The sequence below is a fragment of the Lottia gigantea genome (genome assembly GCF_000327385.1).
Source record: "Lottia gigantea unplaced genomic scaffold LOTGIsca_16, whole genome shotgun sequence".
Classification (NCBI taxonomy): Eukaryota; Metazoa; Mollusca; class Gastropoda; family Lottiidae; genus Lottia; species Lottia gigantea.
In genome coordinates, this window is record NW_008707965.1 from 1,823,342 (window position 1) to 1,842,918 (window position 19,577).

Below are 19,577 nucleotides of genomic sequence, written 5' to 3' on the forward strand. Positions count from 1 at the left end.
TGATACACCTTGACAATTTCATGAGAAAATAAAAACTATATTGGCCATGTGAACTCTCTGAAACAGATACCAAGTTGTTAAACCAAATTGCAGAGAATAAATAGATTATAGTTTGCCTTGTACATATATATATATAGTATGTCAGTTTTAATTTATTTGTGTTTTTAGTTTAGTATAAGCATGAGCCCTGTGACAATTTGTTAAATATTCCAATATTTACTATGGGATTACCAAGTTGGTAAACCAATTTGTAGAGTGTGAATTGGATATACTGTAGCCAAACTGATCTTCTTTTTAAAATAATTGTCGATATGTTATTTACAAAAAATTGTCCTTTCCTGTCTTTTCAGGTAAAAATGAATAATTTTTAACAATGTAATCCATAAGGTTGAAACCATGACATCCACCAAAACACCAGCACCTGACCTTTTAGAGGTCAAGGAGACTGAGAATGCGGTCAAGGTCAGGTCTGACGAGCCTCATTTTGTAAGTTTAGGAAGTGGCCGACTGTCAACTGCTGTCACCATATTGCCTATTCACGAAGGTAAGAATTTAGAATGATGATAACCCTTTGGGACTTTATTCTTGAAAACTTAATTTAATACAAAAACCAGATTTTAAGACACACTGTAATCTGATTGGATAATAAAACTCAAGTTAAAATCTATTCTAGTGATTGACCAATCAGACAACTATAATAAATTTTGGAGACTAAGGCCCCTGGAACATTCAGCACTAAAAACTACATTTTGAAAAAAAGGACCCCTCAGGTACCCTCTGTGGTGTTGACTGATGCCCAGAACAGTGGGGGCCCCACTATGCATTGAGTGTGTGTGAGGTGGGGTGGTTGGTTGCTTTCCTCCCTTAAAAAAGATTTGTACCACCATTTCCTCAAGAAGTTAAATTTTGCCTCAAAATAGTTGTTATAATGCTCCAAGAAAATTATTTTTCAAAACTTTTATTGGGAGAGATACCTCCTAGAAGATCCATTCACTAGGCTTGCATCTATTGCATTTGACCTTATTTTAATCTCTTGACAGTTGTTCCCCATGCAGTCTGCCTGGATCCTTTTTGTACCCTTGGTCATGGGAAGCTGGTGCTTAACTAGAACCCCATTTTGAGATTCAGGGCAAGGTCAATTCCAGTAAAGTTTGGCTTGTTTTCAGAATATAAAAGCTTTTGATGATGTTCAATCATTAAACCTGAAATTCCAAAACCTTTGGTCTATAGTGAGAAAATTATAAAAATACTTCCTAGTAGCAACAAAAGTATAGAAAAAAAGATTCAAACCGTGAAAGATTCATGGAGAGATTTTAAGAAAGTAATCTTCAAGATTGAAAATGATTTAAGGTAAAAGAAAAGACAGGTGTAACCGTAGTAACCAGATTCCCTGATACTTTGATAAGGCCAAATTCTCTTTAATTTTATTCTCTGTTTCCACATAATTCATGAAAATTTAATATTTTGCAATTTAATGATATCTCTGGCACAATTGATATTTGGTTACCTACCATTTTACTCATACCTTGTCTTTATTGGTTGAATATTCCCTGTAATGGGTATATCTTGTATTTCGAACCGAGATAATGAATCTTCATGATGTCATGTGATTTTTAAATCGTCCAATCAACACTTTTGCACGTTGCTATTTTTACATTTGTAACTCAAAATTCACTTGCATATTACATACATAGCCATTTGGATAAAGTTAATAGACCACTCTTTTTAACAAAAATGGCATCGACATCCAATTTTCAATTAAATAGAGTTAATGAATTATTATTACTTAGTGTTATGGATTTATAGGATTATAGAGGGATTCTGTCGTATAGTTTTGACACCAGTTATGTGTCGATAATGGCAAAGTTAAAAAATTTCAATTTTTTTTTCATCCTGAAGTGGTAACTGCACAATATGTAAAATATAAGGAACAGCCTATCGCTTGTTCATAGATAGCATTAGCCTGTTCATACATTGAATATGTTTCAAATGATACGTACATATTGAAAATTTGAAAATGAAAATATAATTTATATTGGCCTAAAGTTATAAATTACAGGTAAATTGTTGCTATCAGGTGTAAAAACATTGACTCATCTCAGCACTCTACTTTCATTTTGTTTTACAACTTTACCACGCTGTGTTTTTAACTTAGTTACATCATATAGCTCTCAGATTACAGACTGAAACTTGCATAAACATTGGTACAAGACATGTTTTCAAAATATACTTAACATCTATGTTAAATATTTGATATCTCAGGGTATTATATTGAGAAGAGTTCATCTAAGGCCTGGTTGATATACCAATATTGAGATATTTTAAATGAGAAATATCCCCATAAGTTAAATATTTCTCTGTCATTCTTTGTCAAGATATCCACTAGTGCTTGGTATCGTCAATCATGTCACGATACGATACGTATTGCGATACAAGGGTCATGATGCGATAGATTTCGCGATATGGGGTAATGGCATAAAAATTAACATTTTATCTTCAAAGTTTTTTTATATAATTCATAACTTTATAACTGTGATATTTGGTAATATAGTTGATAGAAGTGGTTAGCATCCACTATCTTATTAAAACTTTCTAACAATTTCAGTGAAAAAAATATAAACAACTTATAAAAATCCGCACTTTTTTATGGAATTAAAGGTATCGCCAAGTATTGATACACAACGTCTCAATACAATACGATCATTTATTTTATATACAGTATGCAATAAAATTTAACTTCTGGAGAGTCCACTAGCAATTTAATATTTGTTTAATACATCTATAATTACAGGACAAACAATAATTGGATGTAAGAGAGGAAAAGTTAAACCAGACATTGTAATCGAAGGAACAGGAGTAGAATATAATCATTGCTTTATTGAGAATAAAAATGGAGTTATCACCCTTTATCCATCTGCTCCAATGTGTTCTATAGATGGAATATTAGTTCAAAAACCCACACGACTTGCACAAGGTAAGACAATATATTACTTTTTTCTTAAAAAAATAACTAAAAATATTATAAGCTGTCACATCCATTCATAGAGCAGTACACATAGTACATAAACACATAGTACAATACACATAGTACAGTACACATAGTACAATACACATAGTGCTATACACATAGTGCTATACACATAGTACAGTACACATAGTACAGTACACATAGTACAATACACATAGTGCTATACACATAGTACAATACACATAGTACAGTACACATAGTACAGTACACATAGTACAGTACACATAGTACAATACACATAGTGCTATACACATAGTACAGTACACGTAGTACAGTACAAATAGTGCTATACACATAGTACAGTACACATAGTACAATACACATAGTACAATACACATAGTGCTATACACATAGTACAGTACACATAGTGCTATACACATAGTACAGTACAAATAGTACAGTACACATAGTGCTATACACATAGTACATAAACACATAGTGCTATACACATAGTACAATACACATAGTACAATACACATAGTGCTATACACATATTGCTATACACATAGTACAATACACATAGTGCTATACACATAGTGCTATACACATAGTACAATACACATAGTGCTATACACATATTGCTATACACATAGTGCTATACACATAGTACAGTACACATAGTACAATACACATATTGCTATACACATAGTACAATACACATAGTGCTATACACATAGTACAGTACACATAGTACAATACACATATTGCTATACACATAGTACGATACACATAGTACAGTACACATAGTACAGTACACATAGTACATAAACACATAGTGCTATACACATAGTACAATACACATAGTACAGTACACATAGTACAATACACATAGTACAATACACATAGTGCTATACACATAGTACAATACACATAGTACAGTACACATAGTACAGTACACATAGTGCTATACACATATTGCTATACACATAGTACAATACACATAGTGCTATACACATAGTACAATACACATAGTACAATACACATAGTGCTATACACATATTGCTATACACATAGTACAATACACATAGTGCTATACACATAGTGCTATACACATAGTACAGTACACATAGTACAGTACACATAGTACAATACACATATTGCTATACACATAGTACAGTACACATAGTACAATACACATAGTACAATACACATAGTACAGTACACATAGTGCTATACACATATTGCTATACACATAGTACAATACACATAGTGCTATACACATAGTGCTATACACATATTGCTATACACATAGTACAATACACATAGTACAATACACATAGTGCTATACACATAGTACAATACACATAGTGCTATACACATATTGCTATACACATAGTGCTATACACATAGTACAGTACACATAGTACAATACACATATTGCTATACACATAGTACAATACACATAGTACAATACACATAGTACAGTACACATAGTACAGTACACATAGTACATAAACACATAGTGCTTGCTATACACATAGTAAATAAACACAAAGTACTACACACATTAGATATAGTACAGTACACATAGTAATGAACAGTACCAGTATTTAAATGTTGCTATTTTACTTTCTACTTCTGCTTTACACCTGATTTTATTTGTGTATTTAAATTACCATTACTGCTTCTGTAAATGTCTTAATGATTCTCTTCCTGTAGGCTCTGGCGCCAAATGTTAAGAGTTCCTGATATTTATGTAATAGTTCAGTAATTTAACACAATTTCCTGGCACCATTAATATACCATCTGGGAAATTCCTGGCATTCTTTGGGTCAAAATTTTTATGGAGATCAATTTTTTTTCTGAAATTTTTCTGTTTTGTTCAACGTTAATACCATTCTTATTTTCAAATTATACCCTCCCCACCCGTTTTGAGATACTATTCTAATGACAAAAAGTGCAGACAGAAGTCATTGATAGCTATGGAATTTAATCTTCCTGCAGGCTGTAGCAGACAGAGAAACTAAAAGTTTTCAGATTAAAATCTCAGATTGAAGTGAGAGACCACATCAGGTGAAAAAGTAATTTTAATATGTGATAAGAGAATTATACCAGCTGGTTCTAGTAGTGAGACCATCTTTATCACTTTTAAAGAACAGATTCTTAAATTGAGTAACAAATAAAATACAATAAATATTAACATGGAACAATATCATTATTTAGAATTTTGTGTTTACAGAGGACATTATTTATCAAGATTACTCTGAGGGAATTTTGTTTATTTCAATTGAAAGTTTCAAAAAGACTTGTTGACATGCAATGCAAATGCAATGTACAAACCAATATGTGAAGAACCTAATTCGGTTTTATTGAGCCAGTAGTGTGTATTTTTGTCTGTCATCAGAATTATGACACAAAATATCACTACATGTAGATTTTCTGTTGCTCTGTGACCTAGGCCAGATCTTTCATTGAAACGTAAAAACTCCATTAATTTCATTTCATGCAATATTTTCATGTCTTTTTTTCTTTTAGATTTCATGTTTTTGTATCTGTATTTTTTGTATTCTGTTTTGTGATTTTGACTGAAGTTTTTGTTTCCTTATTTTACATCTGAAACAGTGTGTTAAAATCTAGTGTCATCTTCACTTATAATGCTTATCAACCCTTCTGTAAATGGCTACAGAATGGAGGAAAGATCAATGCCAAGAGGATCAGCTAATAGTCAGGATCCTTGAGAATCAAAGTTGTTATCCTTGTAAAATATAGTTGCATTTCTTCCTTTCTCTCTATCTTTCTTTCTCTCTATCTTTCTTTGCAGTTGCATATTTTTCACTCACTCTCACATCAACATTTATATATTGAAGATTCACTTTTTGTTACCAATAGTTTGATAAGAAAATAAAGCCAGCTGTTCCAACTTCTGATACAATCTTAGTGATTCATGACATGTTCACACTGCAGTACAGCAATTTAAAAAAATAAATGGTTTTGACCCATTTTAACTTTTGTGCTAGGGCTAGTTTTTTTTTTTCAGAATAGTATTTTGAATCAATTAAAATAATTCTTGCCAAATAGAATAGAAAAAGGAGACATGCTGTGTTCAACCAAGATGAAAAGATATTAATCTCTGTTTTTGCATTTGACCTAATCATTAGCTTGGCACTGGGACGAGGCACTCATTTTTCTGAATTTTGTATCAATTAAAAAAATTGTTGCTAAATAGAATAGAAAAAGGAGACATGCTGTGTTCAACCAAGATATTAATCTCTGTTCTTGTATTTGACCTAATCATGAGCTTGGCGCTGGGTGGAGGCACTCATTTTTCTGAATTTGTGAACAAGTATTTTGAATAGATTAAAACAATTCTTGCCAAAAAGATTAGAAAAGACACATGCTGTGTTCAACCAAGATGAAAAGATATTCATCTGTGTTTCGTGTTTGACCTGAATAGAAATGATTTGACCTATAAAATACGAATAATTAGCTGGTAATTTGAAGTCAATCGCCCTAGTTTCTTCCACCATTAACTTACTTTCTTCTCAGCTGCATTAATCTCTAGAATTGTTTTCTATTATTAAACTAAACATCTTTCCCAGCTTTCGACAACATTTGAGTAGTGTTCAACAACAATGCTCTGTGAAATTGGGGGCTTTGTCTGGTGGGGTCTTCATGATTAGGAAAGTTACTAATTAGATGGAATTTGATGCATATCACTCAAGAGAAAATGAATTGGATTGATAAGGTTCTCAATGGCTCTGGTCATGGCATCAGACTCCATTTTGAAATAAAGAATGGTTTAATGGAAACTAATTTGAAATAAATTTTCTTTCACCTGTTGTGTCACCATCTGGGCCGATCGTTGTGATCAGTTTGAATTTTGTCAGTTTGTTTCTTCATTTTAAATTCTGAGAAGTTAGATTTGGAGAATCTTCAAGATTATCACTTTCACATTTGTCTAATTTCCTTTCACCTGTTGTGCCATGATCTGATCTTGGTGATCAGTTTGAATTTTGGTAGCCATTTTATATCTGGGTTAGGAACACCAGACTCCATTTTGAATTTTTCAGATTTTTGAAGATAGTCTTGAAAATTCTTCAAATCTAACTAGTAACTATCACTTTCAAATTTTTCTCATTTCCTTTCACCTGTTGTGTTTAATCCTTTGATCTTGCTCTTCATTTTGTATCCAAGTGATTAATGTGCTGCCACCTTTAATCTTGATTTGTTAATGAGATTCAGTCCAGACAATATGGCTAGCTGAGAGTCCATGGAACATCAATCCTCTGAATTGGTAGTGGGTTGCTCTATACAATCTTTAGTTTTACTACTTCTTGACTGCCATTACATCCAAAACTTGACATATGAAGGCATTTTACTCTTTGACACATATATTGTATTTGTCACCAATAGAAAATTCTTCACTAGGAAGGTATCATAACTTGACCTGTTCTAGGCACCCTGATTTTATACTTGGTTTTCTATTTTAGGGTTTTGAATTTGAAATGGTTGACAACACACAATTGTGGCGAAGAATTTTACATTTTTGTTTTGAGGTTTTACACAAAAGAGTACTTTTATGCATGACTTTTGTCTTATTTTTGTGCTTCAAGCCTCAGTAGTTCTGATAATCTGGGATCCGGAGTTCAACCCCAGACAATCAATTATGGTAAGAGGAGCTGACATGGAAAAGGTACCTGGTCATCTACGGGCTGTACCTGTTATGTACCCTGAACAGTTGGATATACATAAAAAGTGTCAGCTAATGCTTCTGTAGTAGAAACATTTCCCTCATTGCACATTCCATAGCCTGAAACATCTTCATTAACCAGGTGCAGGTGCAGAAAAGTAAGACACAAAATTTCATAATTTTATATGAGACTAAATTTGATACCTTGAAACCTGATTGTACTAATACACAAATACTTAAATTTGTTACTTCTAGTAATCTAGTAACATATTGAATATATCCTGAAAGTTATTTATAGTAACATAATTACAAGGGGAAATCCGATACTTTGACTAACATCTGGCATTAACCAGGTAGATAATGTTATCCAGGTGGAAATTACTTTATCACACCTTTTAGACTAGGTTATCCAGCTACATTCAGAACATGTGGCATTGTCTTGGAGATGCTTCTTAAGAATTAATGTCCAGAGGCTTTTACAAGAATTCAGTAAATTGAGTAGATGCTATCATCCAGTTGGTTTATCTCAAATTACCATCTTAATCTCACCTGTAGCTTCTGATAACCAGGTGTTAATTAAAGATTCAAAGTAACCATGCCAATAAAGATGAGCACCACTGTTATTATAGTGCAAGAATTTTGGTATTCATAGCTTTCGTTATCAAGTACATCTTTACCTGTTATTACCACCTGAGTTTCTTTGATATCCAGTCCTGTCTTGCTGTATGTTGGAATAGATGTCTTTAGTCTAGATTATCCAGGTGAAGAGTACCAACATGGAAGGTGTGATAAGACATGGATAGGTAACATTAGGAGGATTTAGAAAAAACTATTAGGAAAGTTATATGGATGTTTTTAATGGACTAAATTGATGTAAATTACTTTAATGCATGTGTACGAATTTCGACACAATAATGTAACCTTGCAGTGACAGAAGAATTTTCTGCGTTTCGGATTTGTAGAGATTTGGTGGTTTTTGTCACTGTTGATGAAATCACAGGAGGTTATTGATACATGTGTATGACTTTATTGACTAATTTAGAATCTGCATATTATCAAGACACATCAGCCTACATTTACAGAATTGTAATCATCTGTGTTATTGGGAATTTAGGATCATTGTCAGATTAATTTTATAATTTTCTTCGCCATCAAGCATCAAGTTGATGTGCTGAGCTACTGTGAGAGTTACTTGATGTGCTGAGCTCCTGTGAGAGTTACTTGATGTGCTGAGCTTCTGTGAGAGTTTCTTGATGTACTGAGCTTCTGTGAGAGTTACTTGATGTACTGAGCTCCTGTGAGAGTTACTTGATGTACTGATCTACTGTGAGAGTTTCTTGATGTGCTGAGCTCCTGTGAAAGTTACTTGATGTACTGAGCTCCTGTGAAAGTTACTTGATGTGTTGAGCTCCTGTGAGAGTTACTTGATGCGTTGAGCTCCTGTGAAAGTTACTTGATGTACTGAGCTCCTGTGAAAGTTACTTGATGTACTGAGCTCCTGTGAAAGTTACTTGATGTGTTGAGCTCCTGTGAGAGTTACTTGATGTGTTGAGCTCCTGTGAAAGTTACTTGATGTGTTGAGCTCCTGTGAGAGTTACTTGATGTGTTGAGCTCCTGTGAAAGTTACTTGATGTGTTGAGCTCCTGTGAGAGTTACTTGATGTGTTGAGCTCCTGTGAAAGTTACTTGATGTCCTGAGCTCCTAAGTGCTCGACAGGCCATTGCAGAATTTAATGATTTAATCTAGATTTTAAATCATAGAATGTAACTTGAGCAGTAAAAAGAAGAATTGAGAAAATAATCTAATTCTTTTAATCTCTGGAATGAGTGTTTATATCATGGATCATTAATTAAGTTGCTTAACTGGCTGCTAAAGATGTAAATGATTTCAGTCTGAAGGATTTAACAGAAAGTGACCAAGGCTAGATCAAAGAATAGAGCAAAATAACTTTATCATCTAGTACTTGATATTGGTGAGAAGTTCCATTGGTTACATTTGATCCAGAGAAGCTGTTGTAATAGCCTTTTTTTGCCATATTCATTTTGTGGACGTTTTCTTATCGGATGGTTTTTTTGTTAAAAACTTACAATGGGTGATTACATTGTGTTATTAAGCTTATTCTGTGTTTACCATAAATCTCTCCATTCTGATTGGACAAGGTTTATTTTACGAGAAAAGTCTTCTGTTCAGGGATTGGACAATTTTAAAATTCCAGAGTGGTTAGGATTAGAATATCAAATTTATAAACAACTTAAAAAATCCTGATTTGATGTTGTCCAGATTTATAACGGATTAGCCTCCCTTGATGAAAAAGACTATATATGTCAATCTGAAAGATGGAAAACAGATATTTGAATGTTTGAAAAGGTTTATAATCTAAACAGTGCAAAGAGTTGGACATCTTCACAATGTCAAGCTATTACAAATTTCGTCTTTTACTTTGCAATAGCCGCCTTTCATGTATCAGAGAATGATTTCAGTGATTTGATTCGATTGTACGCCAGCGAATACAGCCAATCAGAGCCCTTGACACAAAGACTATAAACATATGGCTTTTGGATTTTCTGTTGAAGTCTCTGATTGGCTGTATTCAGTAGCATACAATCCAATCAAATGGATGCATTAATAAATTCTGTGATACTAGAAAAGAGCCTTGTGTTAAGATATTGGACACAGTTTTTAATAGCTTGAAATTTTGGAGATGGAATAGGTTTATCTGACACTTTCAAAGTCTGAGAGCAACTTATTTTCATTGACTACAAGCAAGTGGAAGTAAACTAGTTAATTAGTAAGGCTTTCTTCAGACATTCTCATGTTAAGTTCAAGTTTGTATTTGTTGATTATGTGAAGTTTTGATTAAATTTAAAGTATTCTGTGATATTGTTATTTTAAAGTTCTGTTTTGACCTTTTGAATGCTGTGGAATCAGAAACTGATCTTCTCTGTAAATCTGTTAAAGTTAAAGATCCCTTGACATTTGGGAATAGAAAAAAACCTGTCATGGAAAAGCACCCACCTTGCTGTTGCTAGTCTTTTTTTTTTTAGTCCAATTACGTTCAGAAAAGTAAGATATAAAACTCCATTGCATTTTATCTTATTTCCAATTCACTTAATGATGATCTATTGCATTTCAGAACCTTGGTAATAACCAGGAAACTTGCATCTGAATTATCCTATATTTGTGTGGCATGCCTTCATGATTACAATGTGATCCATCCATCCATGATCTGAAGAGATTGTTATGCATCTCCAGTTTCGGGTCATATAGTTTTCAGCCAATCAAATGTTCTGCTCAATAAAAAGATTTTCTTATTCAGTGTTAAACATGGTTTTGTATTATCTAACAACTTCTAACAGTATTTTTGATTGTTAAGCATAAATCTTGACAACCGTTTGTCAAAATTCCACAGAACACAAATTCAAGAAGAATGTTGTCAGATCATGGATAGTAAGAGTAATAACCTGCATCAAAAATACAGAATAGAATATCGAGATCTGCGTTTTATTTGGAAGCCACATTGGCTCAGGGAGTTTGACACTTGCTCGCTAACCTGAAGGTCCAGGGTTTAATCTTGGCATGGGTCGAGACAATGCCTTTTGATTTTTCAGAGTAGGGCGTAAAACTCCTTTCACTTCATTTAATTTTTTTTGCATTTTTTCAGATTGCTTACAATGTCTTAATATGTTTATATCTCAAAGCTGTGAACACTCATGTGCGTACGTTTATTGTCATCTGCCCACTTAAAGATGATTTATTCATTATAATGTGATTGCACCAAGATTTCACGGAGAAAAATTGTAAAACAGCTTCAAGGCTAGGATTTTAATGAACTTGAATGTAAACAATTAAATTTTTTTCTGTTTTAAATTTTCTTCACATCTGTTTTGAATTCCTAGCAATTTAAAATCACAGTCTGGTTTTGAAATTTTCAAATTTTACTTGAAAGAATTGAATTGAATTTTCTGTTCTCTTTTGAATTTTCTTGACTTTGAATATGTAATTTACTTACTAATTCAAAGTTGTATAGTCTTAAATTTGATATTTAACTTACTTTGGCATCTTCCCTTTTAAAAATAGAAGGAGATGAAAGTTGACATGAAGTAGATTCTCAAAAGCACCGGCTTTAGTTGTGAAGGGTTTCAAACCCATGACACCAAAATTACGATAATTCAATTTGCTACATATTAGTCCTTCTCTAGTAAATAATACAAAATACAAATATAGAAAAACAACAATATAAGCTATGTGAACTCTCTGAAAGGGATGTTGAGTTGACAATATCAAACTTGTTTTAAATAATCTAATTGGCACCCTACAGCTCAGAATAACAGGAAATTACACTCAGCACCAGTATTACATTAAAATAATCAAAACCAAACCTGGCCTTTAACAAAAGAACAAAAGAGAAGTGTGCAAGACTAACCTTTCATGGCTTCCATCTGAGACAATGGAAGTGGAATTCACAGTACAAGTTATTTCAAGCAGGCTAGTGGGTATGATTTACCCTACTGACCAAGAGTCAGTTTTCAATAATTCTTTAAAGCTCTAACAACACTATATTAGGGATTAGAGTGGTTGAAAGGTAACAAGTTACTTTCCAACATGAGGCACTGGCACATGGTTAAAGCAATTTTTGCTAATTGTCAAGGTTAGGGTGGTTGAAAGTTACAAGTTACTATCCAACAGAAGGCACTGGCACAGGGTTAAAATGCACAATGTTATGGTTAATATGTTAAAATGGAAATTTGTACTTGTAGTCCAAAGACCTAAAAAAACAATAAGATTATAATAATAAAGAAAACTGATACATTAATTTTTGCACTGAAATTATAAAACAATGATTTTTTTAAAAATTTTAGTGTTAGATATATAAAATATTAAATAACAGTTTTACAGTATACAGGCATAATAAACATGTAGGCCTATATAATAGACAAACGATATGATGATGCTTACTCAATACACAACAAATTGTTTTGAGAACCATTTCAATTCAGGCACACCCACAGGAGGTGGTCTTTGAATGTTTCCTAAAACTGTATAATACAGGCAGGTGAATGGTTTACTGTGCATGCCTCAGAAAGTTGGCTATTGCAGTCAAGGTATAAGATGAAATTTGTTATTGCTTGACATTGTGAAGATGTTTATTCCGAGGAATAGAGTCATCGTGTAGCAATATTATTATTTTCATCTGGACAACAAAGACTAATTTCAGCTTCTTTAAGAAGAGTTCCATGCTTTCTGTTTTTTGCTCGGAACCATTTGATTTTAATACAATGAAAATTTGATCGTAGTCTTATCAGGAAAGGTTCGGTCTGTTTGTGGCTAAGCAGACACAGGCTCCATTCCTGATTGAGACCACAGGCTGCATCAGACATTGAGCTAATAACATTGGGCAAATTAAACAAGCCCCTGCCAGGCCTTGGGCACAATGACAAACCAGCAGATTTGAAATATCAAACAGAAAACAGACTTGAATATGGAGTATTGTTTCTAGCAGACGGGTAGAATTGTTTCAACTTTGTTTAGGTTTTTGGGTTGTAAATTTTTTTTTAAATTGCTGGTGAAATCAGAGAATTGGCATCATGGGTGAGTTTCATATTTATCTCATAGTGGCATTTCTTAGAGATTTGAATAATGGTCTTGAATTTATGAATTTATTTTGTATGGATTTATTGTGTTCTGTAAAGCGTCTAATTTTGCCTAAAGATTTGACAAATTTTATTGTTTGACTCCTTTATGAAATACAATTTGATTGAATAAACTAGAAATTCCATTGATTTTATAAAAAAAATCCTTTTTGATACAGCAAAAATTGGAAAACAAAACTCAATTTTATTAAAATGCAAATCCAAATGTTTCTTTTTCTGTATTTCTGCGTATGACTCGACTTGCTATGATCCCAAGTAAATGTTATGCATCTCATCTTCTGAATCTTATGATTTTCAACCAATCGAAATGTCCATTCTATATGCAATTCATGGCCAATAAGAAAATAATATTCTACAAGCTTTAGAATTTTTTTTATAAAATTAATAACTTTTCGCAAGATAAGAAAAAGAAACTCTACTAACATTTGAACCCATTAAATTTTTTTCTTAGACTATGAAAACTGATATAATACTTTAATATTTATAAAATTTTCACCTTTTGGTTTCAAACATTGAGAAAGTAACAGCTGTGTATTCTATTAAAAAGTTTGTAAATTATTTTAGGTTAGTCACGTGCTGCTACCTGAATAACACAGGTCTGATTGAAAATACTCACTCTAAACAGGAAGTTGGCCATATTGTATAACTCTTGGTAGAAAGATAGATGGTAGATACGTTAGAGGCTGGTTTGAACAAAGCATTGAAGTACCCTACCTTCATCTGAATTCATACACAAAATAGAAATATTAAGACAGAACCTGAAACATGTTGTAACTCAGACTTTCACACTGACTTCTACAAAATAAAACATTAAAAGCTGTGTGCACTCTCTGAAAATTATGCCAAGATGATTTACAAAGTCACAGATAAACATCAGGTGCTGTGAAAGGATGAGCATGCTAGATCTTCATCTAAGCTCAAAGTACTCAAAGTTTTTAAACTTGGATTTAAGAGTTTAAAGCTAACAGGTTGAAGAATGATCTTGGGAATAATCGTGTCTACCAGCACTGTCATCAGCCAGTGTATAATGAATGTACCAAATATACTTTAAATATTCATTATGTGAACTGTCAGAAATTAGATTGATAGATATTCAGCCAATAATTCAGTTTAAACAACAAATACCATCTTTCTATTGTATTGTATTTCATTAGCGATGCATCATCCACAAAAAAGTTTCTGTAGACTAGAGATAGGCCTGGATTCATTTTGAACCACAAAAATAGTCAGCTATCTTCAAACAATAAAAAATACATCACTCTTCAAAATATTAATCCACTCACCACCATCAAAAATAAAGATTTTTCTTGTCAGAGTAGAAGGATTGATAATAAATGTCAGCTTTCTTCAAACTGTTAAATTTCCATTTATCCTTAAACCATTGATATCTCAAACTCGCAAAAAATATTCAAAAAATATTTCCACATTGGTATGAGCAGTGGATTCCAATTTCGTATTGGTGTAATAATGTTATATTAATTTTCAGATTACTGACATACTGTAGTCAAATGAAATAAGATGGCGTATTACATCAAACTTATGCATGTATATTGAGCTTATATGGAGCCTATAATTCAACTATAGCCAAATGTATGTCTTAGAGCTCTAGTCAGACATGACTGGTACATACAATCAAATCAACTGTTTAGGACTCTTAGTCAAACATGACTGGTAATTGTAACCAAATCAACAGCTCTATTGTGTCCACAATGTTTTCTGTAATATAATCTGTATTTTGTCAGCTGACAGTAGATTCTGCCAAATCAACAACCTTTATAGAGCTTACTAGATAGAGCTGGCAAATACAGCCAGTTCAACATATAGCGCTGCTTGGAACTCTATTCAGACATGACTGGTAAATACAACCAAATCAACAGCTCTCCTCTTATTAATAGTGTTCACATTTTTTTCTGTAATATTATCTGGATGCTGTCAGCTGACATTAAGAGGAAATAGATCTATTTGCTTCGTTTAATCTTCTCATGTAATTAGGCTCGTTAATAGAATTGGTCAGTGAAATGGTTAAGAAATTAATTTCAAACTCGCCACCAAGTCTGAAGGTAAAAACCTGGTCCTCTTCAACATCTGTTTTATGTTAATTTTCTCAAGTTTTTAAGGAGGCGAGGAAAGGGAGGAAATGTGTGAAGGTTCACATCTTGTGTCTTTGATGAGGTTTAGATTTCATTGATGACTTTGATACCATTCTATCTAGATTGTCTTGCCATTTGACCAGTGAAGATTGGAATTAGATTGGACTGAATATTTACTGGATGAATTTTAGGAGTTTTTTTGAGTGCTTAAGATTATGTGTCATTTCTTTTTTTAGTTGTATTTTATAACTGGATGTAATATTTTGGATTATTGCAAAAAGTAGACATTTTTTGTGTTTTCTATTAAATTATTTTAAGTATATTTTGACAATTATCAGGTAAGAAATTTGAATTTTGTATGAATTTTTATTTTTAAAGTGTATTTTACCTTAAGTCATGTGGATGTAGATCCTTACATGTTTAAAGCAGCTTTTACCATAGTGACGTCATATATAAAAATAAATAGACAGGTTCGTCATTCGTTTGACCACTTGTACCTTAGTCGCCTGGAAATGGGAATTTATGGCTAAGCCAATCAGTAATAGTGTTCAAAGCTCGCCTTAGAAATTTGAGCCTTTAAATCTATATGTGTCCAGAATTATCTGCATTTGAAAGTTAAAAAGATGAGTCGTCTTTTCTTGAGACTCTTCTTGAATATTGAAAGTGGAATTTCTAGTTTGGAATATATTTGAGGAATTATGTGATTATTGTACATTACTGCTGCCCTTCTGAAGAATTTACATATATTCAAGACCCAAATCAAGCCCCAAAATGATTATTATTACTGGATTCACCAGCATCAGGCCTGAAAACATCTTTAAAGAATTGATAATGGAGAAATTCTAGTGCCCCTATCATGATCATATCTTGACCAAATTGTTTATAAAAACTGTGTTTGACCAATAACAATACTATATGATAGTATAAACTATAAAACTCGGAGAAGATCAACATGGTAGCCATCACACCTGGACAATATTTGAATAATCTGGTGTTCATTTCCTCTCCTCAAACATTCACTGTTTTAACTTCTATAATCAGCATAGATCAGTTGGTTACATCTGGTAGGACTACCATTCCCCTTACAAATTAACGTCCAGCTTCCAGCTTCCTATTGATATCACATAGAAGGTAGTTAGTAGTTGGTCTCCTTATTTAGTCCCATATATAAGTGGGTATGGATATTTGGAGAAAGATCTATATTGCCAAGAGGTTAGGACAAGGACTAGTGAAGCATAATTGAAGTATTGTCTGAAAAAACTGATCTTTATATAACCAATAGAGTCATATCAAGGAAATCTTATTATCTTTGTCTTATACCTTGACTGCAATAAACACCTTTCTGTAATAACTGGACATTGTGAAGATAGATAGGTAAGCCTAGAAGGCTTCAAAAGTAAATTTCAATCAAACATTATAACTCCCAGGTGGTCTTAGACCTGAAGTTCACTCACAACTACAGAAATTACCTGAAACAAAATCAGAAGAAAAAAAATAGCGGTATGTGAAATAAATTGGACAATTTGAGAAGGAAATGATTATTTATAAATGTTTGGAGTGACGGCAGGAACTAAATCAAGTAGAAAGACAGGCTCGCAGAAATGGTAGTCTAGCTGAAATGGTAGTCTCGCAGCTAATTAGAAACAGGAGGCATGTTTACTTTTACCTTTTACTCTCTGATTCTCAATTAGTAGGATTTACCTTTCAACTTGTGAATGAGTTTTCAGGTTTATCAAAAAACTTGTTACTTGTTGATAGTTTAAAACCTTCAAATTTTGGAAATTTGTGAGAATTTTTGTGAAGATTTTTATGTTGTGAATACGCAGTAATATATAAGTGTAAAAGTTTGGAAAGTTTGACTTTTGTGCATATTTCTGTCATTTGAATAACTTTTTACATCCATCAAAATACTTCAAAAAACTATCAAAAGTTAATATTCATTTGAAAAGGAATATTTTGTGAACAGAATATCTTGTATATTCACCTGATGATGACAGAGTAAATTGTTGAAACTTTGTGTACAACTACTCAGGAGTAGTATACTGTAAAATTATAGTCAGTGATTTTATTAGAATATTTTGTGAGTTTTTACATTTAACAAAAATCTTATAAGTAGTTGGGAAAAAAAAATATTTTTTGCTGATTTTTTAGTCAGGGAACAAATTTCATCTTTAGTTATTCACTTTCAGTCTAATTAATGATTTTCTTGAAATCAAAGTCAATATATTTGGCAACTTGTGCTATTTTTTTTATTTTAAAAGGCAGTTTTCATCTTGTGCAGCATATACCATATTACTGTATATCATTCGATGGTATTCTAGTTTGATATTTCTAGTTAATATGCAAGTCTGAAGTTTTGTGTCAGTTTATGTAAAGAGTGTAGTTTGGATGCCAATGATAATTCTGGTGATTATCGGTGAAATATCAGGTACCCAATTATAGGAAGGATTAAATCTAGTTGGGATTGGTATTTTTCTTAATGCTATAAATGTAAATGTTGCTTTTACCTTGTGAGGAAAGACAGAAGAAGAAGTAGAAAAGTGGTAAGAGTCTGAAAAAGCTCTACCTTTCTAATTCAGGAGTTGCCAATCTTCAAGAAATGGAAAGTAAAAGGCTAATTATTTTTACCATAATACACATATATGCGATATTGAAGTTAATTTTTTTCTTCAGTGAAGTAATGTTTGAATGGAAATGTGATTTGTTGTAAGATGTTTATTTAATGATGCAAGCTGAGTTAGATTTACTTAACAATATTACAAGAACATTCACAAGCATTCTTACACCATTTTTTCTTTTGTTTAAAATCTGCATTTCATCTTATCATCTCTATTAGATGGAGTAATTCAAGTTTTTACATGTTATTTTGATGTCTGAAACAAGATCTGAAGTGTTTTTGGCTGTGTTTTATGATCTGGACATTATCAGACCTCCATTGTTTAGGCTGTACCTCTCTGATTGAGAAGTTCCATTCTGGTGTCTGTTGTTTTATTTTTAAATGCAATTCACATCTGTATACATCTCAAATGAAAACGTTTAAATTGTAGTAAAAAAAATCACTAAAGATAGGATGTTAACTTTAATTAGTGATTATTGTTCCATAGAGCTGTGTCTAAATATATATCGTACTCATAATTGCTAAATGCCATCAGACTATAGTCCTTTAAGATATTAATTGAAATCTGAAGGTTTCAAGGTAGACTGTACAATTTGGATTCAAAATAAACATATCACTGTAGTTGTATTTCATTGTATTTCCATGTCATATTCTTTTAAGGTATTTACAAAATAATTATGATGGTATGGTTTTTCTATTAGAATTTCTTTGAAATATTCAGGACACATCATTTTCTGGCATGCTGATAAGTCAATTAAGAAACAGCAAATTGTCAAAATGAGAATCTTTTTTTCTTTAAAACTCAGCAATCCCTTTAAGAGAGTTCACACCGCTTATTACATTATTTTGGTATTTTGTATTCAAAACCCACACCCTGAATCTAAATTTGTACAAAAGTTGGTTCCGTTACTAATATCTTTTGACTAAGTTTCCAATGATTGATTACTTTAGCCAATAGGAGGTCAAAGGGAGGTAATTAGACTTGAACATCGGGGAATCTCATAAGAGGTATATAATACTGACTTCAAATTACACGCCAGATGGTGAAATTTATATTACCTGTGCAGGTAGAAAAAACCTAATGTAAAAATAAAAGAGGGGGGGGGGGAGGAGGTGTGGTGACCTTTCCACTTCAATTTCTTTTAAAGTGCTTGGACCATTGGCCTTTTTAATTCCAGATGCATTCTAGATGTTTATGTGAAGTCTTCAGATTATCTGGACCATCTGTAAGTTCCAGTTCTTAACAGGAGTCACTGTCAGTATTTTGGTTCAACTGGTAGTGCTTTTAAGAATTTGGCAATTTGTTTGATACCAGAGCGCTGCCTGTTAGTTCCATTCTGACCTGCTATTCTTTACACAGGTCACTTGAGTCTTTGATTCCAGTGGTAGATTAGACAGGAGTCATGTTGCAGGTGAATGCTTCAGTGCCACTATTTCCGTTTTGGTTCCTGATTTATTACAAAAAGGTTGTCATTGTCTGTTAAACTGATCAGAATATGTGTTGGTTCGATTTATGGTTCAATTCATGTGTTTTACCCCTTTTATCTTGTGGCTTATTCTA

At 32.6% G+C, this 19,577-nt stretch overlaps 2 protein-coding genes across 2 annotated transcripts; one reads left to right on the forward strand and one right to left on the reverse strand.

Annotated features, from left to right (window-relative positions):
* Positions 1 to 396: 396 nt before the first annotated feature.
* Positions 397 to 4,707, forward strand: LOTGIDRAFT_158260 (hypothetical protein; the record flags this gene model as incomplete). The annotated part of the gene is made up of 3 exons (XM_009050976.1): positions 397 to 544; positions 2,792 to 2,974; positions 4,688 to 4,707. The coding sequence occupies 3 exons, from the start codon at positions 397 to 399 to the stop codon at positions 4,705 to 4,707; spliced, it is 351 nt and encodes a 116-aa protein (XP_009049224.1).
* Positions 4,708 to 8,757: 4,050 nt separating this feature from the next.
* LOTGIDRAFT_112698 (hypothetical protein) lies at positions 8,758 to 8,958 on the reverse strand (the record flags this gene model as incomplete). The annotated part of the gene is made up of 1 exon (XM_009050977.1): positions 8,758 to 8,958. A coding segment is annotated over one exon (201 nt), but the record flags the coding sequence as incomplete, so codon positions are not given.
* Positions 8,959 to 19,577: the final 10,619 nt, after the last annotated feature.